Source organism: Oncorhynchus tshawytscha, linkage group LG10 (genome assembly GCF_018296145.1).
Source record: "Oncorhynchus tshawytscha isolate Ot180627B linkage group LG10, Otsh_v2.0, whole genome shotgun sequence".
NCBI classification, from domain to species: Eukaryota; Metazoa; Chordata; class Actinopteri; order Salmoniformes; family Salmonidae; genus Oncorhynchus; species Oncorhynchus tshawytscha.
In genome coordinates this window covers 36,976,520-36,999,733 of record NC_056438.1, presented here as the reverse complement: position 1 = coordinate 36,999,733, position 23,214 = coordinate 36,976,520, and the positions used below count along the sequence as shown (strand labels likewise).

Sequence of the window (23,214 nt, the reverse complement as noted above, 5' to 3'; positions counted from 1 at the left end):
ACATTTCTTGTTGTGATTTTTGGGATGAAAGTAAAATATATATTTTTTAACAACAATTACTCCGATAAAATCTGAATGATTCTGAACACTCTCCCAGTCTCAAGTCCCATTTTTGGCAGACAAATTTCAAATTCTCTTTGAAGTTTCTAGCCACAAGCATAAACTAGCTAGCTGAGGATGGCTCATTAGGATGACTGACTGAACTGACTGAACCAAATTTGTTCTTTCCCATTCAACTCTTGCTGTGTGACATACATCATACATTTCGAGAAGGGTGCAGTTGCGGCCTGCAATTCGGGGCATTCCTGCATATGGACATCCCTGCATCGGCAGGAAACTCTCGTCCATTTTTAAGTTAGGACAGGCATGAGGTGGGGGCCCTCCAGTACAGTAGTGCATAATAACGTTGGATGCCATCCACCGATAAACCCCACACAATACGGGCATGGGTGAAAATGGTAGCTAGCTAGCTGTACACCAGTAGACACTGTCCTTCGCCACTGCCTGTCAGGCACTGTTTTCCTGCAGTTCTGTTAACGATGGCGAGGGCAGGCGGAAGCGAAGGACACTTGGTGCTAGTTTAACCAGCTCGTGGGAGGCAGATGCCCACATGCAGGAACGCCCCAAATTGAGGGCTGCAGTTGCACACAGGTTCATGTCCTAACTGTCCAGGAGCAGAAATAGATCACATCCTCCTTCAAACTTATGAACAAGCATTTCGCTACACTCGCATTAACATCTGCGAACCATGTGTATGTGACCAATAAAATTTGATTTGACATCAAAGGCAAACGCTCAGAAGAATGATTACATCCCTGGGAATAAGCTTCACCCTTCTCCAATTTGCTCAAAATCCGCCCAGAACACACTGTAATCCATTTATCAATAACTTCCTTCTTCCAGTAATGTAGACTAGAGCGCAGAATCTAGAACAACATCAGTCTCACCACACTCCATCCCGGTAGGTGGCGGTAATGCACCTAATACTGGTATGCACCCTATTGCACATTTTGGCCACCAGACGTCTCTCCTGCCGAGATAAATACTTTAGTCAGCACTATTCTGTACCACACACACTTCATTCGAAGGAAGGTTTGGAAGAAACGTGTATCCTACAAGCGCTACGGTTTCCAGGTAGGAGATTCCTTGTGCTATGTTTAGCTAGATTTTAACACATGTATCAAGCGGCGGAGTATGTCGCCCGCCTTGCGTTTTTGTTCAATGGGTTTGTTTAGTTTCCGGTCTATGCTGCTTGACGTTTTCTCTGCACACGGCACCGTAGATTTTGCTAGTGCAGAGTGCATAAATTCAGCTCATGGCGCTCTCTTTTGATAGTAAACTCGGTGTATTTCGTTTCCGAGATTCCTGTGGTCGTTACAAAACAATTGTAACAATTGTATCGTTTTTCATTTGCGCATGATTGCCTATCATTTACACCCTGACTAGGCCCTGGCAAGGCCCGCAAGCAACCACCATATGTTCTTCCTTCGAAATGCCGCATCTGTTGATAAAGGAGAAAGAAATCTCTAGCTATGAGTCTGGATACTTGCATATTGGTCTTTTGTTATAAGTGATTTGTCGTGGTTATGCTAACACGAACTAGGAGTGTGGATCTGTCGACGTTCTGATTAGTTATTCTCAGATATACTGGCCCCATTTTGACCAAACACGGTAAATGATGCGTTTTGTCCTGGTTGGTGCAATCCGATTTCTTTGACGTCCCTACCCTAAACTCCTACCGAAACGATTTTAAATGTCAACTTGGAATGTGTAGGGACGTAGCAGGGATCCCGGATAGCAATATTGACCATATTGCCATAAAGATACAATAGTGTGTGATTGTGGCCTGCAATTCGTGGCGTTCTTGCTTGTTTTCATTCCTGCATCTGCAGGAACACTCCCATGTCCAGCATGCCAGGCGCGGAAGAAGGACATTCACTACCGGTGTCTCTCCCACCTGCTGAGTCCCAGCACAGTGTCCTTTGCTTACACCTGCCGAACAATTGCCCTCGACTTTAACAGAACTGCTGGAAAGCGGTGCCCGACAGGCAGGGGAAAACTACCTATCCCACCTGCTGTGTACCGGAATCCTAACTAACTAGCTAGCACACCGTTTCTTTCGCTCCAGCCTGCCGGACACCTGTCCTCGCAGTCATTAACAGACCCGCAATAAAGCGGTGCTCGACAGGCAGGGGCGAAGGACACCATTGCCGCCCCCACCACTTCTTATATAGTTGTTTTTGTTAGTTTGCGTCCAACATTATGTTCATTACCGCCACCTAGTTTACTGGAGCGCCCCCGCCTTTTGCCTGTGAACCGGAGTCCTATCTTAAATTGACCAGTAGAAGTATAAAGAGCGGTTGCATCATTTCTGGGGGAAAACATGTTTACTGTTGCCTTGCTTTCCTGTTGTTTTGAAATGGCAATACATCACTTCATTCTAGTTAGCCAGCTAGCTAATTGGCTAATAGCACAGATGAAATAATAATCTTTGTTAATGGCTTGTTGTAGCTAGCTAAATCTGAACTAGCACACCTGATTCACCTTGGTGCAAGAAAGAGGATTTCAACACCTACCATCTCAGATTATTCTGAAATTGTTTCTGTAGTTTGAAACTGATAGGGTTAGCATTCCTGCAACATTGTTTAGTTGAAATACATTTCTCACAGAACAAATGATATCTAATTGATTGCATCAAATTGGCATTTTTAAATTTATTTCTAAAGTTCAATAAATATAGTACCTAACATCCTATTTGGACAAAAGGTCTTCCTAACAATGAGTAAGACATGAGAAATTGCCAAAAGCCACCCACAGACTGGCCACAACCGCAGGGCCGGAGCCAGACATAAGCGGTCGCTTAGTGTCCCCAGTCCTTCGGTCTCAATTTACTGTTCAGTTAGAATAGTAGAATGCACAAGGTGTCATTTCGAAATTTGGTTGTGCATCAGCAGTCTTTCCTCTCGTGTCAGTCATCTCAATTAACCATGTCCGCTACCAATTTTTAGATGGGTAAGTTAGTTTCGCCCATCTATCTAAACTTGTAATAAGCATGGCCAAATACCAACAGGCCACGCAGGGCATGTGCTCAGTGCCGTGACCTTCAGGGGACCCCATTTAAAAAAAATTATAATTAAAAAAAAAAACTTTATTAGTCACACTCACTCAGATCGTATTAACATCTTGGCCAAATGTGTAGAATTGCAGGAAATTAACTTTAAAATGTACAATGTTATCTCTGCCGTCAAGAAGGGGGGGAACAAATGTTTTGCCTGCGAGGTGGGGACCTCTCCAACCAAATCTTGCCCACTCCAAAGGCCAGTATACAGTATCAGTTCTCTGTTTGACACGTAGTATAAAGCTTGGTGTATTGTTTATTCGTTCTATGTAACCTATTCTCAGTAAATTTGGTGACTTTCCCCCCCCCCTTGTTTCACACTTATCTTTTCCCCATAAATAAGTGTGAAAGTACCAGGTTTTGCAGCTGTTCCTGTCACCCTTTTATCTATTTTGCTGGTGTTTATTTATGACAATTGTCTTTGCAACTTTGGGTAGAAAACCAATAGCTTTTGCTCATGATGAAACTAAATTGTGTGGTCATCCTCACAAGTCAAGTCGGTCCTCTATGAGAGTAATTCAGTTTGACCTCTTAGACTTACAGTGCATTCGGAAAGTATTTAGACCCCTTGACCTTTTTCCATGTTTTGTTACATTACATATTCATGTAATACCCTTGATGTACAGATACCCTGAGAAAAAGATTAATGGAAGATAAGACCATCGAGCCCAGCTAACGTTAGCTAGCTAGCGAGTAGGGACCATAGAATATTTGCCATCTTTAAGGTACCTAGCTAGCTAGTCAAGGCAATCTTTCATGCCTGGATTTGCACACACTGACCTTCTCAACCCAGTTATTTGCGCACTGCTGCATGACCTCAGTTATTTTGAGTGTTGGGCAGATCTTGACATAATGCGTTATTTCCTGTTGTAAGTAAATAATTGCACCAATGCATCCCATCCAAAAGTGAGAATGTTCATCAACCGTGAAACCCTTCTAAGGTTCCATGATGGAGTTTGTCTTATGACTATTTATAAACCCTTATTCAACCAAGCTTAATAGTCCTTCGTGCTTGCCAAATTATAAGCCTGTCTCACAATTTTAACTGTTTATTCATGTGTCTGTTTAATTGATGGTTAAAGTAGTTGGCCCATTGTCAAATGCAGCATTAAATATTTAACCATTTTAAAGCAATTTGGGCCCAGGCATCAGACTCCAGATCTTTATTGCAGACTTGTGTCAATGAGGTGGTCGTTTTTCAATTGGATAACACTTATCACATGGTTGGTGCAGGCTGAAAAAAATATTGCTTTAGGATGCTATCGGAAACTTTAACATTTGTAACTAGCATGGTACCAAGCATTCGTTGTTACACCCCTGTAATTACAGACTATATTTAACACCAGTTACATGTTATTACAGTGTAACTATGAATTATTACAATACTGTAATTACATATGTACAGTGTATTCAGAAAGTACTCAGACACAACTTTTTCTGCATTTTGTTACATTACAGCCTTATTCTAACATGGATTAAATAAAACTTGACTCCTCAATCTACACACACACAACCCCAGACAGTAAAAACTGGTTTGCAAAAAAACTAAAACTGATATCACATTTACACAATTATTCAGACCCTTTACTCAGTACTTTGTTGAAGCAACTTTGGCAGAGATTTCAGCCTCGCGTATTCTTGGGTATGTCGCTACAAGCTTGGCACACCTGTATTTGGGGAGTTTCTCCCACTCTTCTCTGCAGATCCTCTCAATCTCTGTCAGGTTTGATGAGAAGGGTTGCAGCACAGCTATTTTCAGCTCTCTCCAGAGATGTTAGATTGGGTTCAAGTCCAGGCTCTGGTTGGGCTACTCAAGGACATTCAGACTTGTCCTGAAGCCACTCCTGCATTGTCTTGTGCATATGGTTGTTTTTTTATAAATTTATTTTTTATTTAATCAGGAAGGGCTCATTGAGGTTAAAATATCTTTTTCAAGAGTGCCCTGGCTAAGATAGGCAGCACCAAGTCATTACAAAAAAAATAAGTTTTGGACACTTCAGTGAAAATGGTTAACTTTGTTAAAGCAAGGCCCTTGAACTCTTGTATTTTCTGCACTATGCAATGATATGGGCAGTGACCATGTAAGGCTTTTACAACATACAGAAGTGAGGTGGTTTTCAAGGGGCAAAGTATTGACACGTTTTTTTGAATTGAGAGACGAGCTTAAAGTTTTCTTTACTGACTGTAATTTTCACTTGTTTGACAGCTTGCATGATGATGAGTTTCTCACACGACTGGCCTATCTGGGTGATGTTTTTTCTCGCCTGAATGAGCTGAATATAGGATTACAGGGACCCACTGCAACTATATTCAACGTGTGGGACAAAATTGAGGCTATATTAAGAAGTTGGAGCTCTTCTCTGTCTGCATTAACAAGGACAACACACAGGTCTTTCCATCATATGATTTTGTTTTTGTGTGCAAATAAACTCGAGCTTACGGACAATGTCAAATGTGATTTAGCGATGCACCTGAGTGAGTTGGGTGCGCAATTACACAGGTACTTTCCTGAAAAGTATGACACAACTGCTTTCATTATCCCTTTCATGCTCTGCCTCCAGTACACTTACCTATATCTGAACAAGAGAGCCTCATAGAAATTGCAACAAGCGGTTCTGTGAAAATTGAATTTAATCAGAAGCCACTGCCAGATTTCTGGATTGGGCTGCGCTCGGAGTATCCTGCCTTGGTAAATCACGCTGTTAAGACACTGGTGCACTTTGCAACCACGTACCTATGTAAGAGTGGATTCTCTGCCCTCACTAGCATGAACTAAATACAGGCACAAACTGTGTGAAATGATTTATTAAGATTGAGACTCTCTCCAATACAACCCAACATTGCAGTGTTGTGTGCATCCTTTCAAGCACACCCTTCTCATTAACCTGTGGTGAGTTATTCCCGATATTCAATTAACAAATAAGGTTTCATATGTAAGATGGCTAAATAAAGAGCAGCAACATTAATTGTTTTTTTGTGCCCTGGTCCTATAAGAGCTCTTTGTCACAACCCGGCTCGTGGGAAGTGACAAACTCACACTCATTCCCATGTTTGTGTGGCAGGCGTACAATGATGGCAACAAAATTTTGAGAGTGTGCTGACCCTGGTGCTAGAGGGGGTACGCAGCTGGAGGTTGATTGTTTGAAGGGGTACGGGACTATAACAAACTATGGGAACCACTGATATAGACCAATTAATTTAATATACCACAGGTGGACTCCAATTAAGTTGTATAAATGTCTCAAGGATGATCAATGGAAACAGGATGCACCTGAGCTCAAGTTCAAGTGTCCTAGGAAAGGATAATATGTATAAATCATTTTTTAAACAATTTTACATTTGCCAACATTACTAAACCTGTTTTCAGTTTGTCATAGGCTATTGTGTGTGTTTTTATTGTTGTATTTAATCCATTTTAGAATAAGCCTGTAATGTGGAAAAAGTCAAGGGGTCTGAATACTTTCTGAAGGCACTGTAATCTTTGTCCTGGAAAAGGCCTCTGGTTTATTCCCTTCAATAGAGGTCTGGATTAGTTAGACCAATCCCAGTGAACAAGCAAACCATTAGGCAGCAGCAGTTGAAATGGTTTCAGTGTTATGGTCTTAAATGGTAAAAGTTCCAAAAACACAATGACCACGTGTACATGCGCACTGCATTCTGAATAGTAGCTCATATCCCGCTTATGGTCTTATTTGGGATAAGCTGTTTTACGTCCATCTTTGATATCCAGCTCACGAGTATCCCTGTAGCTACGAATAAACGGAATATTCCTCATATGGGTCAAATGGAATAGTAAGTGAAATCTGGACACTGACTGTAGGCCTAGAACATCTCTCATGTAGCACAATATAATATTAACTGCTGCAGAATGATGCATTTCTTGCAGTAAAATTATACAACTAATGTTAATTTTGTCTCGAACAGGAGTGGAGAAATATTTATTTCAGCATCTCTTGAGGAAATATGAATGCGCTTGTAATGTGTGGTCTCTGACACTGTTATGCAAGTACTGAAGTTTTATCAGAAACGTGTTTCATAATTTTTCTCAGCTTTTCGTTTACTTAAAACTGGTCAAACTGATAACATTTAGCACAGGAGCACAGGACCAATCTTTCCAGAGTATTGGAGTTGTGTTTTCTCCCCGGTCCCTAAATGAAACAACTTTACCGGTGTTAACTACACTGAACAAAAATATAAACGTAATGTGTTGGTTTCATGAGCTGAAAAAAAGATCCCATAAATTTTCCTTTCACACACAACAGCTTATTTCTTTATATCCATGTTTGAGCAGTTCTCCTTTCCCGAGATAATCCATCCACCTGAAAGGTGTGGCATATCAAGAAGCTGATTTTAACGGGCATTAAGCTTCTGACGACAAACACAATTGCATTTTATCGACGTCATTTTGAATGCACAGAAATACTGTGAGATCTTGAGGCCCATTTCGTTTAAGATGTACAGTGGGGCAAAAAAGTATTTATTCAGCCACCAATTGTGCAAGTTCTCCCACTTAAAAAGATGAGAGAGGCCTGTAATTTTAATCATAGGTACACTTCAACTATGACAGACAAAATGAGAAAAAGAAATCCAGAAAATCACATTGTAGGATTTTTAATGAATTTATTTGCAAATTATGGTGGAAAATAAGTATTTGGTCACCTACAAACAAGCAAGATTTCTGGCTCTCACAGACCTGTAACTTCTTCTTTAAGAGGCTCCTCTGTCCTCCACTCATTACCTGTATTAATGGCACCTGTTTGAACTTGTTATCAGTATAAAAGACACCTGTCCACAACCTCAAACAGTCATACTCCAAACTCCACTATGGCCAAGACCAAAGAGCTGTCAAAGGACACCAGAAACAAAATTGTAGACCTGCACCAGGCTGGGAAGACTGAATCTGCAATAGGTAAGCAGCTTGTTTGAAGAAATCAACTGTGGGAGCAATTACTAGGAAATGGAAGACATACAAGACCACTGATAATCTCCCTCGATCTGGAGCTCCACGCAAGATCTCACCCCGTGGGGTCAAAATGATCACAAGAACGGTGAGCAAAAATCCCAGAACCACACGGGGGGACCTAGTGAATGACCTGCAGAGCTGGGACCAAAGTAACAAAGCCTACCATCAGTAACACACTACGCCGCCAGGGACTCAAATCCTGCAGTGCCAGACGTGTCCCCCTGCTTAAGCCAGTACATGTCCAGGCCCGTCTGAAGTTTGCTAGAGAGCATTTGGATGATCCAGAAGAAGATTGGGAGAATATCATACGGTCAGATGAAACCAAAATATAACTTTTTGGTAAAAACTCAACTCGTCATGTTTGGAGGACAAAGAATGCTGAGTTGCATCCAAAGAACACCATACCTACTGTGAAGCATGGGGGTGGAAACAACATTACACATCCGTGTAATGAAAAGAATGAATGGGGCCATGTATCGTGAGATTTTGAGTGAAAACCTCCTTTCATCAACAAGGGCATTGAAGATGAAACGTGGCTGGGTCTTTCAGCATGACAATGATCCTAAACACACCGCCCGGGCAACGAAGGAGTGGCTTCGTAAGAAGCATTTCAAGGTCCTAGAGTGGCCTAGCCAGTCTCCAGATCTCAACCCCATAGAAAATCTTTGGATCGAGTTGAAAGTCCGTGTTGCCCAGCAACAGCTCTAAAACATCACTGCTCTAGAGGAGATCTGCATGGAGGAATGGGCCAAAATACCAGCAACAGTGTGTGAAAACCTTGTGAAGACTTACAGAAAACGTTTGACCTCTGTCAAAGAGTATATATCAAAGTATTGAGAAACTTTTGTTATGGACCAAATACTTATTTTCCACAATAATTTGCAAATAAATTCATTTAAAAATCCTACAATGTGATTTTTTCTGGATTTTCTTTTTTCTCATTTTGTCTGTCATAGTTGAAGTGTACCTATGATGAAAATTACAGGCCTCATCTTTTTAAGTAGGAGAACTTGCACAATTGGTGGCTGACTAAATACTTTTTTGCCCCACTGTATATTGCCAACAGATGCATATCTGTATTCCCAGTCATGTAAAATCCATAGATTAGGGCATAATGATTTTCTTCATATGATCTGTAGCTCAGGAAAGTTGTTGAAATTATTGCGTGTTGCATTTTTATACTTTTGTTCTGTATAGATTACTAATGTATTCATTAATTTAAGGGTCTTTTCACACTTGGTCCCTTTCAGAATTTTTTTGTGAACTCCATGCGGTTCACTTAATTTTGTGTGCAGTGTGAACACTCCAAAGGAGCTCAGATCATTCAAAAGAGCCCCCGACGTGAACCGAACTGAGACATTCCCACTTTTAGGGCAATGTGAATGCAAAGCTCCCCAGGTTCGCTTGTCATTATTCCTGCACCATGCACTAGACTACTGCAACACCGTTTCCCCTGCCGTAAACCCTCACATTAGTGCCACAAAAGCGAGAAGATGCATGGGAAAAAAATGTATGCTGCTTTTGGATCTTGATTGTCAATTCTGTGAGTCCTTGACAATGTGTGAAGTTTTTAGTTCAGATTGTTTGCAATATGTGATCTATAAGCTAAGAGAGCTTCACAAGCTGTTTGTGGGGTTCAAATAGTGCGAGGACAATATATTTTGTGAAAATCACACCATAGTGTACAAAATCTATTCTAGCTCTTAAAGGGGCAGTAGCCTACCGTGGGTGTAGATTTGTTTTTTTTTAATTACAGCATTATTTATTCGGCATTTATTCTGTTACCAATCAAATGTACATGTTAATAGTATCTTCTGATTACCATTATGTATCATATAACTAAATTAAATCTATTAGCTTCCAAAATGTAAATAGTTATCTAGCTGTCTGATACCACCTGGCTTGTCCTGTACTTTGTATAAACCCAGCGTGCATGTTGGGAAAAAGACCTTGGTTCCTTTCTAAACATAGCATTGTGAATGCGAAGAGAACTCGGTCCACAAAATAGGTGAGGTGAACTGGCAAAAGTTGACACCTCATTTTGACTCCTCATTCAATGGCAAGGGCAGTGTGAATACAAAGAGAGCTGAGTTATTTAGCTTTTTTTTACCGGAGTTCTTTTTAAAGAGGACTGAGATCAGTTATTATATATAAAAACACCTTCAAACATTATTCTTGTGAGTCCTACTTTATTTAGTCTTCTGGGGCAACAAGTTATGACAAAAGAAGCTGCATCGATCCAACTACACTTGAGAAACAAATGGCCTACCAAATGTCGGAAATTATTTGCAGAAACATTGCCAAATTAGGGGTGAAAGTAGGCTATACTGTCCAGTACGGAGTATCAGCAAAAATAAATAATGAATTTATGCTGGATCGAACTGCGGTAGCCTACTTTTTGAAGGGATTTGTTTGACAATCAGATGAAAACATCACACACACCCATGATATGTGAAACTGAGCCTGCCGAGAATGACAAAAACAACAGTAAACTGGATAAGATGTTTACATGCCACAGTATCCCGTCTAATAGAAGCATATCCCAGGTATCTTATCCGGGTGTCTCATAACCGGGATACAAACATTTTGGGGCTATTGTGAACAGGATATGTTTATATAAGTCAACTCTAACAGAGTACTCTGAATAATAATGGGATATTGGTGCAAATGTAAATGTGGTCAGGAGTATTCAACTCTTAACCTATGAGATCCAGAGCCTGCTGGTTTTCTGTGCTACCTGATTAATTAGTTGCACACACCTGGTGTCCCAGGTCTTAATCAGTCCCTGATTAGAGGGGGAAAAAGAAGCAGTGGAACTGGCTTTGAGGCCCAGAGTTTATTTAATTTTCTTAATGTAATCTTTAACTAGGCCAGTCAGTTATGAACAAATTCTTATTTACAATGACGGCCTACTGGGGAACACTGGGTTAACTGCCTTGTTCAGGGGCAGAACAACACATTTTTACCTTGTCAGCTCGGGGATTGGATTCAGCAACCTTTCGGTTACTGGACCAAAGCTCTAACCACTAGGCTACCTGCTACCCCAAGGTCTGAGGGGTATAGTGTATAGAAGGACACATTGAATTGCTTTCGAGAAGGACTGTGTTGACTTGTGAGGATGACCATACAATTTATTTTCATCATGAGCAAAAGCTATTGGTTTTCTACTATTCTACTAAAGTTATTGGTTTCTATTAGTTGTCTACCAATGTAATTTGCCAGGTCATTGTTTCCATTCGCTGTAGAAAATAGTTACTGGAGTGGTATAGCCTAGCGGAGTGGACACACAACACATCCAACTACTGATTGGGGTTTTCAATCCTATAGATTTGATTTAGATCGAGTTCACCATAAGAAATAGTTTTGCTTTAAGCAGTCCTTTTGTATTTGTCATTTTTTGGGTAATTTCTTAAAGGACAGCAATCATCTTTGTGAACTGCTTATTGTCGCATTGGTCCGGCAGTTACATATGTTTCCAAATGGTCTAAACCGTTTGCTTTGGAGATGGGCTGTAAAATACAAAGCTGCATTATATTAATTGGCTAAGTAAATGCCATTCTAATTTCTAAAGATAAATATTAACAGTTAGCTTATTTGTTTTATCTGCAAAAATGCATAGTTAATCAGTGGGTGATGGGAATTTCAGATAAAAAGTTGGGGCATAAATTGCCCCACCCCTAATCTGATAGTGGGGTGGTAAATGCTCAGTTTGCTCTGGCTCAGCTCAGGTGTCTACACACACTCACTCACTCACTTAACACACACACTAAGATTTATTGTGTAGGCTTTTGAATACAAAGTCTCAATAGTCTTCTGTATCATATCCTTTTCACACTACTAAGCCGAACTGAACACGGCCAAATCAAGCTGTTTTGAGATGGCCGGAAAGCCTGGTTATGCCTCCACCATAGTTTCTCTATTAACCCTGCAGAAAAGGAAAAACTCAGCAAAAAAAGAAACGTCCCTTTTTCAGGGCCCTGTCTTTCAAAGATAATTTGTAAAAATCCAAATAACTTCACAGATCTTCACTGTAAAGGATTTAAACACTGTTTCCCATGCATGTTCAATGAACCATAAACAATTAATGAACATGCACCTGTGGAACGGACGTTAAGACACTAACAGCTTACAGACGGTAGGCATTTAAGGTCACGTATGAAAACTTAGGACACTAAAAAGGCCTTTCTACTGACTCTGAAAAACACCAAAATAAAGATGCCCAGGGTCCCTGCTCATCTGTGTGAACATGCTGGGCATGCTGCAAGGAGGCATGAGGACTGCAGATGTGGCCAGGGCAATACATTGCAATGTCTATACTGTGAGAAGCCTAAGACAGCGCTACAGGGAAACAGGATGGACAATTGATCGTCCTCACAGTGGTCTACCACTGTAACACATCGGTACATCTGAACATCACACTTTGCGGGACAGGTACAGGATGGCAACAACAACTGCCCGAGTTACACCAGGAACGCACAATCCCTCCATCAGTGCTCAGACTGTCAGCAATGGGCTGAGAGAGGCTGGACTGAGGGCTTGTAGGTCTGTTGTAAGGCAGGACCTCAGCAGACATCACCGGCAACAACGTCGCCTATGGGCACAACTCGCTGGACCAGACAGGACTGGCAAAAAGTGCTTTTCATTAACAAGTCGCGGTTGTCATTGCAGGCAATCTCAACGCTGTGCGTTACAGGGAAGACATCCTCCTCCCTCGTGGTACCCTTCCTGCAGGCTTATCCTGACATGACCCTCCAGCATGACAATGCCACCAGCCATACTGCTCATTCTGTTCGTGATTTCCTGCAAGACAGGAATGTCAATTGTTCTGCCATGGCCAGCGACGTGCCCGGAACTCAACTCCCAGAATTGTCCGGGAACTTGCAGGTGCTTGGTGGAAGAGTGGGGTAACATCTCACAGCAAGAACTGGCAAATCTGGTGCAATCCATGAGGAGGAGATGCACTGCAGTACTTATTGCAGCTGGTGGCCACACCAGATACTGACTGCTACTTTTGATTTTGACCCCCCTGTTCAGGGACACATTATTCCATTTCTGTTAGTCACTAATCTGTGGAACTTGTTGAATCTTATGCTCATACAAATATTTACACATGTTAAGTTTGAAAATAAACACAGTTGACAGTGAGATGACGTTTCTTTTTTTGCTGAGTTTATTTGAGACTGCATAATTTGGGTCGGCACGACAGTGTGCACATGGTATCGGTCATAGCTACCGAAACGGCTTGCATTTGCAAGACTATTTGAGCAATCAACTGACCTATGACCATGTTCCATTTGATTCACTTTTCCATGTAGAGGGAATGGCAACGAGGAGGTGGGCAGCAGCTGCCCTGGCAGTGCTGGGTCTTGCTATGTGTTGGCCCTGCTCTACTGGGGACACTGGTCCAGAGTGCACTCGTGTCACTGGGGAGACTGGTAAAAGTGGCAGTGAGTTTCTGTCCACTATCGACACCCAGATGGCAGAACAGACCCAGCGGCAGCACCTGGAAGCTCTCTTCGACAGGTAAATCCTTCAAGTGGAGCTCCAGTCTCCTTTTTCACCTTTTTTAACACCTGACTTAAGGCACATCTCAATAGGTAGTCCAGGTAAGTCATGACCTCATACAATTTTTATTTGAAACATGTTTAGTCTACAGCGGTTGTTTACGAACAGTGAAATGCTTACTTACTGGCCCTTCCCAACAATGCAGAGGGAAAATAGAAAAGTAATAAATACACAATCACTAACGATTACTTGACTATATACACAGGGTACATGCAGAGTCGCTGTGCAGTGGTACGAAGTAATTGAGGTAGATATGTACATATAACTAGTAATTAAGTGACTAGGCAACAAGATACACTACTGTTTATAATCTGTGATGAGTCAAAGTCAGTGCAAAACTGGTCAATGCAGGTAGTCCGGGTAGCTATTTAGATAACTATTTAGCCGTCTTAATGGCTTGGGGGTGGAAGCTGTTAAGGATCCTGTTGGTTCCAGACTTGGTGCATCGGTACCGCATACCATGCGGTAGCAGAGAGAACAGTCTATGACTTGGGTGGCTGGAGTAAATTTTTAGAGCCTTCCTCTGACACTGCCTGGTATAGAGGTCCTAGATGGCAGGGAGCCCAACCCCAGTGATGTACTGGGCTGTACACACTACCTTCTGTAGCGCCTTGGCGTTGGATGCGAAGCAGTTGCCGTACCAAGAGGTGATGCAGCCAGTCAAGATGCTGTCAATGGTGCAGCTGTAGAATTATTTTGAGGGCCTATGCTAAAACTTGTCCGTGTCCGGAAGGGGCATTGTCATGCCCTCTTCACGACTGTGTGTGTGGACTATGTTAGATCCTTAGTGATGTGGATACAGAGGAAATTGACGCTCTTGACCCCTCATGCTCGGGCCCTCCGTTTCCTGTAGTCCACAATCAGCTCCTTTGTCTTGCTGACGTTGAGGTAGAGGTTGTCGTCCTGGTACTACACTGACAGGTCTCTGACGACCTCGCTTTAGGCAGTCTCATCATTTTCAGTGTCCAGGCCTACCACCGTCGGGTCATCAGCAAACTTAATGACGGTGTTGGAGTCGTGCCTGCCGACGCAGTTGTGGGTGAACAGGGAGTTCAGGAGGGGACTAAGCACCCAACCCACCAACCATGTTGAGGGGTCAGCGTGGCAGATGTGTTGTTGCCTACCTTCACTGCCTGGACGTCGCCCGTCAGGAAGTTCAGAATCCAGTTGAAAAGGGAGGTGTTCAGTCTAGAGGTCTTCCAAAATGGACCTGGGCCTTTCCCACCCGAACCCGGTATGCACAATTTTATATATGTATAATGATGACTGGTTCTGAATGTGCCCGAGGACAACTATACCCGTTCTGTATAGACCTGGTCGGATCCAGACCCGGTCCAATCCAAGTGAGGGAAGCAGCAGAAAATATATACAGTATATTTTTTAAGCTACTTCATTAACCGGAGCTGATACAGAATGAGAGGAGGGAGAGGGGCTGTACTGTGACGCAGGGAGGGCAAGAAGAGAGACTTCAACCAACCAAGCCGACTTGCTCTATAGCCATGGCAGCTATTAGTCTACTGTTATTTATCATAAAATATGATTTACGTAGTACCTGTCTTGACTGCATTAAACTAGGAGAAGCTAGTTAACGTTAGCTAGCTAGGCTAATTCGGGCTTCAGTGCATGCACTTTCTTATCCTGCAGTTACAAATAACAACCACTCCATTCAGAATTTTAAGTAGCAAGCAGTCTACCTGTTGGCTCTTGGTCCTTGTAGCATATCCTTGTCATTTTAATTCCGTCTGCCATTGATTAGGCCTAACTTTTGCCACACATGGAGGCTCTATGACTGTAGCCTGTTGCTGCTTTGATGACTTATGATTTTCCAGCAACAAAAACAAGGTACACGCGCCACGCTTTACTCTTGTGGAAAGCCAGAGCGGCAGCATACATTGTGCAATTTCTCTCTCTACTGCAGCAGTCGCGTTTGGATCTGTACTGGCCCTTCCGGACCACTCAGTTAAAATTACACACACCAAAACCTGTTATAATGAGATCTGACCCAGAACTGTGACATTATTTAGAATTCTGGATCCGGCTCACGTTTCAGATATTTGGGTACGGGTGGATCTGAGAAGACCTGTAGTTCAGTTCTTGGGAACAGGAACTGTGGTGATCTGCTTGAAACATGTAGGTATTACAGACGGGGTTAGGGAGGGGTTGAAAACTTCAGTGAAGACACTTGCCAAGCTGGTCAGTGCATTCTCTGAGTATACGTCCTGGTAGTCTGTCTGGCCCTGCGGCCTTGTGAATGTTGACCTGTTTAAAGGTCAACTCCTTGAAGTTTGCAGTTGTTAATTTTTTAAAATATTTTTGCTCAAACCTTTTTCTGGTCTATATGCACACCTTGAGTGTGTTTTAATAGGGTATAATATAGCTATTTTGATTTATTCGCATTCTGAATGTGTGAACTGTGTACAAAGGTGATGAGAATCAGCTGCATAATGCCTAAATCTACATTATTTGAAATTGTACAGGTATGGGGAGAATGGCACCATTTCGCTGGCAGGCCTGAAGCGGCTGTTGGAAAACGTGGGACTCGACCGAATACGAAAGGTCATGGTGCAACACCATGACCAACCCGTGGACGACGGAGCGGAGAGGCATCTGCATGGACACCACAACCACCACCGTAACCACCAACACGAGGACGACCACAATGGCACACACCATCAAAAGCACTCCCACCGCCCCCCCATTGAGGCCAAAAAGGTTCCCGAGACCCCCAAGGTGCCCAAAGTAGATGACCCTGTCCTGGGGAAGAAAGTGGAGAATTCGGATGCCCACCATAACCTCTATGTGAAGAAAACCACCGCAGCGCAGGAGATTAGCACCACCACTGAGGCAGTGCGCAGTCGGCGGGAAGCCCCCACTGCTAGTCTGACCACTGTCATACTGGTCAGCAACTCTCTGGGGGCTGAGAACCAAACGCAGCCACCCATGGTCAGGCAGGAGGGCTCGGATAATCAGCACTTATATGACCACGATAATGACCATAATGATCACAACCATGATCATGAACACAGTCATGAAGAACACAGTCATGAAGAACACAGTCATGATGACCACAGCCATGGTCAGGACAGCCTCCACAACCAGAGCCAAGATCACATACAGGAGAAAGCAGAGGTATGATTTGGGCAGCAATGTGACATTCGGGGTGTTTGATATTCAAACCACACAAACATTCTCATACTCATAATTCCCATTGCACGTACCGCTTTCTCCCATATTTAGGTGTCTGATGTGCTTGAACTCAATTCTGTCTTCCAGTTTTTTCATTGTCCCATATTCAGAACTTTTTTCTAATTGGGTTCTCTCTCTCATATCTTTGTCAAAACAAATCATCAAGCTATATATGTACTGTATGTGCTTGCTTCATATTTAGTTTGTGTATTTGGTCACATGCATAATTTGTATCGTCGTTGTATATTTTAGTGTTTGAATGCCTCCAGTATCCTGTCGTCCCATGGAATGGCCAAAGGGCCCCTGTCTCTCAGTGACTTCAGCTACCTCTGTCCTGCCCTTCTCAACCAGATCGTTGCCAAGTCCTGCATACTGCACGGCAACCAAACACCCCAGCATGTCAACAAAGGTATGATTATGGCTCTTTCGCAATTGATCGAAAAAGATCGGACCTCTCCCCACTTCTTCTCTTCATTTCATTGAACTGATCTGAAAGAACCGACCAGGGGCCCGGTTTCCCAAAAGCATCTTAAGGCTAATGTCATGGTTAGAACCTTTATAGGAGCATTGTTACATATCCAAGCTGTTTACCATAACCATCGTTATTGATGTTGCACTTGAAAACGCTTGTAATCTAATGCCTAGCTCAGACCACTCATCGAACAGCTAAATGTGTCTTTAGATGTTTTTTTTTTTATGCCCCCCCCCCGCCTTACTTAATACACGAGAGCTCCGCTAAACAGAATACATAGTTGATCTGTCTGACCACCGATAACTTCAGAACAAAAGTTGACTACAAATATGAAGTTGACAATGTCTTTGCAATTTGATACAGAGAAGTGATGTATAAAAAGATGCTTCAAATGGAAACCGAGATGACTGCATTAACATCTAAACAGTAGGCTATAGGTGTTTTCAATAGAGTTCTATTTTGCTACATGTATGCTACTGTCTGTAATTTATTTCAATATATTTCATGATGTGTAGCCTAACGTGCGCAATGATGTGCCAAATCTGTTTTTTTGTGTGAATTTTTATTGGGTAAGCATTAGAATAAGCCACCCCTCAATATTTGCACCCGTAGTTGGTGATATCTCTGGAGCTGATCCATCGTCAGTATTGTGAAATAATTTATATTTTTTTAAGGAAATATTTGAATGGAGAAAGCTGATCCCGTCAGTATCGACAAACGACTCCCTTAGTGACCGCTCTCTCTGTGATGTTTTGGGAAACGCATGTTACATCTTCAGCTGTTGTAGTAAAAATGCATCGTTAAAACACTTGTAAGCCTAAGTTCCATCGCTATTGGGAAACCGGGTCCAGGTCAAAGCCAGCCTTAATATGTGCTGTATTGATTTCACCTGTCCGGTCTTTTCCAATCAGTGCTGTTGGAAGGGGGGAAGAAGAGCAGAGGATGGATTTCAAAACCATATCGACAGAGCCTGTATCTCCTCTTACAGAAAGTGTAGTCAACTTACACTGTCTAGCCAGAAAGTAATAAAAACATGGGATCCACTTGCTAATCTAGTGGGAGTCTCTGGTAGGTGCTTTGGAATATATAATATGATACCTGTGCTTGCATAATGCAATAATTGTTTGAAGTGCCAATGTTTGAGTCAACCAATCTTTGTCAGAACAAAAGGGTAACTGTGAGCGAGCAGTGTGCAGGAATCTCTCTTTTTTTTTTTACACTATCCTCTGTTTATTCAGCTTGCAGACAACAATGAAATGTAATGTAATTATAGCTGCTTTGATTGAATTTCATGGCAAGTCAGTTGGACACTCAAGTACCAATCGAGTGGCCGAGGTCTCTTGATTTTGACCTTGAGTTTCACGTGTTTTGGCACATTTAGATAAATATTAACTGCAAGATTGATATTAGGATAATAGTGCATACTGTAATCTGCACATGCTCCATTTTCTGGTCTGAAGAGTATGGTTCCTCTTTTGGCTTGCCTTAAAGGCACAATCTGTTACTTTTATATCCAGCCAAAGTGCTTCTTCTGAACTGGTTAATGAAGTCAGATTGTGCCTGGACAAGAATGACATTTTGAAGAATGTCACTTACTACAGCATAATGTAAAGAAAATGAGTAAAACTATTAAGCATATTCATTTTAGCAATGCCTTATATGCATTAATCACATGTTTATTTTTTTATGCCTTCCAGTTCACAAGCATAATAATCCCCATCACCATGGTCATCACAACCATGATCACACTCACGAGGACCATCAAGTGAATGAAAACAACAAGAAAGTAGGCTCAATTCAAGCAGGTAAGAACCACCGTATTTTGCGCGGGTGAATTTTCAGTATGGTGTCTTCCTTCGTAATCTGCTTCTCCAATTCTGTGGTAGATAAGATGAATCTATTAGTTGTCATTAAATGTCTTTCACTGTGCTAATTTCATTCCATTACACCAGTTTGTCTATTATACTTTTGGGGGACATTTTGCCTGAGCAATTAGCAGTGTGCTAAAATGTCACCATTTCACTTGCATCAATGAACCTTTTAATCAAAACTGGATCTGTGCATGTATTTATGTGTGTTCTAGCGTGGGCCGGCGGCTTTGTCTCCATCACCATCATCAGCCTGCTGTCCTTGGCTGGCGTGGTGCTCATCCCGTTGATGAACCGGGTCTTCTTCAAGTTCCTGCTCAGCTTCCTGGTGGCGCTGGCTGTGGGCACGCTGAGCGGAGACGCCTTCCTGCACCTCATACCCCACGTGAGTCACACTAGATGACTGCTTTGGAGCACTACATATTAGGGCAGAACATGGGGGTTGTTTCTAAAAGCTAAACATGATGCTTGGTCAATGTGACTGGCCAGTTAATCATGCTGAGCTGGACTTAAGTCAAGATTGCCATGAATCAGAAAAAAGTCACAATGATTGGTTACATTAGTTTTTAGCTTGCCTTCACTTTAGGACCAATTTGAATGGTCTGTACAAAAACTGCCCACCCGGTGCTCTGGTGAGCTAAAACAAATGCACCTATTGCTTCCTATACTTCAGTCACACTCCCTCATAAATTCCCATATCCTCCTCTACCCCACCAGTCTCAGGGGGGCCACCACCATCAGCACTCTGTGAACAAGACATCAGGGCACGGTCTCCATGGGGAGGAGGAAGAGGACCATAACCTGGACGGGGTGTGGAAGGGGTTGACGGCCCTGGGCGGAGTCTACTTCATGTTCCTCATCGAGCACTTCCTCACACTGGGCAAAATGTACAAGGACAAACAGAAGGTCGGGGGTTTCTTCGAGGATTGGCTTCTATTGTGTCGAATGTAGTTTTAGTCTTCATGTTATATATTTGCTGAAATGTTTATTCATTTTTGATCATTCAGTTTGGAAACATAGGTGTGAATTTATTTGAGGGAGACACTGACTGACTGAGGGAGACACTGACTGACTGAGGGAGACACTGACTGACTGAGGGAGACACTGACTGACTGAGGGAGACACTGACTGACTGAGGGAGACACTGACTGACTGAGGGAGACACTGACTGAGGGAGACACTGACTGACTGAGGGAGACACTGACTGACTGAGGGAGACACTGACTGACTGAGGAGACACTGACTGACTGAGGGAGACACTGACTGACTGAGGGAGACACTGACTGACTGAGGGAGACACTGACTGACTGAGGGAGACACTGACTGACTGAGGGAGACACTGACTGACTGAGGGAGACACTGACTGACTGAGGGAGACACTGACTGACTGAGGGAGACACTGACTGACTGAGGGAGACACTGACTGACTGAGGGAGACACTGACTGACTGAGGGAGACACTGACTGACTGAGGGAGACATACTTGATGAACAGAGACTTTGACCTGTGTAATGATCCTTCTAATTAATCACATCTATGATTAATCAATCAGGTGGATGGATTATTCTGACAAAGGATAAAATGCTCACTAAGTGAGCATCATTACACAGGTGCACCTTGTGCTGTGGACAATAAAAGGCCACTAAAATGTGCAGTAAACCACAATGGCACGGATGTTTTTAATATTTTCAATATTTTTGCATTTGGAAAGTATTCAGACCCCTTGACTTTTTCCAAAATCTTGTTACGTTACAGCCTTATTCAATAATGGAATATATATATTTTTTCCCTCAATCTACACACAATACCCCATAATTAAAAATCAAAAACAGTTTTTTAAATTGTTGCAAATGTATAAATAAAACAACTCACATTTACATAAATATTCAGACCCCTTTACTCAGTACTTTGTTGAAGCACCTTTGGCAGTGATTACAGCCTAGAGTCTTCTTGGGTATGACACTACAAGCTTGGCACACATTTTATTTGGGAATTTTCTCCTGTTCTATGCAGATTCTCTGTTGAAGGTGAACCTTCACCCCAGTCTGAGGTCCTGAGCGCTCTGGAGCAAGTTTTCATCAAGGATCACTCTGTACTTTTGCTCTGTTCATCTTTCCCTCGATCCTGACTAGTCTCTCAGTCCCTGCCGCTGAAAATCATCCCCACAGCATGACCACCATGCTGCCAGGTTTCCTTTAGAAGTGACGCTTGGCATTCAGGCCAAAGAGTTCAATCTTGTTTTTTTCCAGACCAGAGTCTTGTTTCTCATGGTCTGAGAGTCCTTTAGGTGCCTTTTGCCAAACTCCAAGCGGGCTGTCATGCACCTTTTTCTGAGGTGTGGTTTCAGTCTGGCCACTCTACCATAACGGCCTGATTGTTGGAGTGCTGCAGAAATGGTTGTCCATCTGGAAGGTTCCCCCATCTCCAAAGAAGAAACTCTGGAGCTCTGTCAGTGACCATTGGATTTTTGGTCACTGACCAAGGCCCCTCTCCCCCCGATTGCTCAGTTTGCATGTGCGGTCAGCTTCAGGAAGAGTCATGGTGGTTCCAAACTTCTTCCATTTTAAGAATGATGGAGGCTGTGTTCTTGGGGACCTTCAATGCTGCAGAAATCTTTTGGTACACATCCCCAGATCTGTGCTTCGACACAATCCTATCACCGAGATCTATGGGCAATTCCTTTGACCTCATGGCTTGGTTTTTGCTTTTTATTTAATCCATTTTAGAATAAGGTTGTAACGTTAAAAAATAATGTGAAAAAAGTCTAGGTGTCTGAATACTTTCTGTGTGTGTGTGTGTGTGTGTACAAAGCATTAGGAACACCTTCCTAATATTGAGTTGCACCCCTGCTTTAGCACTCAGGACAACTTCAATTCATCCGGCAATGGACTCTACAAGGTGTCGGAAGTGTTCCACAGGGATTCTGGCCCAAGTTGACTCCAATGCTTCCCACAGTTGTGTGAAGTTGGCTGGATGTCCTTTTGGTTGGTGGACCTTTCTTGATACACACTGGAAACTGTTGTGTGACAAACCCAGCACCTTTGCAGTTCTTGACACAAACCGGTGCGCCTGGCACATACTATCATACCCCGCTCAAGGGCAATTAAATATTTTTTTCTTGCCCATTCACCCTCTGAATGGCACATACACAATCTATGTCTCAAGGCTTAAATTATTCTTTAACCTGTCATCTACAGTGATTTGAAATGGATTTAACAAGTGACATCAATAAGGGATCATAGCTTTCACCTGGTCAGTGTCATGGAACGAGCGGGTGTTCTTAATATTTAGTACACTCAGTGTACTAAGCACCCCACAACATGATGCTGCCACCCCCGTGCTTCACGGTTGGGATGGTGTTCTTCGGCTTGCAAGCCTGCCCCTTTTTCCTCCAAACATAACGATGGTAATTATGGCCAAACAGTTCTATTTTTGTTTTATCAGACCAGAGGACATTTCTCCAAAAAGTACAATCTTTGTCCCCATGTGCAGTTGAAAACCGTAGTCTGGCTTTTTTATGGTGGTTTTGGAGCAGTGGCTTCTTTCTTGCAGAGTGGCCTTTCAGATTATGTGGATATAGATACTTTTGTACCTGTTTCCTCCAGCATCTTCACAAGGTCCTTTGCTGCTTGTTCTGGGATTGATTTGCACTTTTTCACACAAAGTACGTTCATCTCTAGGAGACAGAACGTGGCTCCTTCATGAGCGGTATGACGTCTGCGTGGTCCCAAGGTGTTTATACTTGCGTACTATTGTTTGTACAGATGAACGTGGTACCTTCAGGCGTTTGGAAATTGCGCCCAAGGATGAACCAGACTTGTGGAGGTCTACACTTGTTTTTCTGAGGTCTTGGCTGATTTCTTTTGATTTTCCCATGATTTCAAGCAAAGAGGCACTGAGTTTGAAGGTAGGCCTTGAAATACATCCACAGGTACACCTCTAATTGACTCAAATTATGTAAATTAGCCTATCAGAAGCTTCTAAAGCCATGACATAATTTTCTGGAATTTTCCAAGCTCTTTAAAGGCACAGTCAACTAGGTG

General features: G+C 42.6%; 1 protein-coding gene across 1 annotated transcript in view; it reads left to right on the top strand.

Annotated features, from left to right (window-relative positions):
* The first annotated feature begins 977 nt into the window (after nt 1–977).
* Nucleotides 978–23,214, top strand: part of slc39a6 (solute carrier family 39 member 6) — a 32,584-nt gene continuing 10,347 nt past the window's right edge. The window contains exons 1-7 of the mRNA XM_024435015.2: nt 978–1,134; nt 13,397–13,604; nt 16,124–16,775; nt 17,085–17,241; nt 19,002–19,109; nt 19,388–19,557; nt 19,890–20,078. Of these exons, the coding sequence (XP_024290783.1) occupies nt 13,402–13,604; nt 16,124–16,775; nt 17,085–17,241; nt 19,002–19,109; nt 19,388–19,557; nt 19,890–20,078 (1,479 nt within the window). The 5' untranslated portion in view covers nt 978–1,134; nt 13,397–13,401. The remainder of the gene's footprint in view (nt 1,135–13,396; nt 13,605–16,123; nt 16,776–17,084; nt 17,242–19,001; nt 19,110–19,387; nt 19,558–19,889; nt 20,079–23,214) is intronic.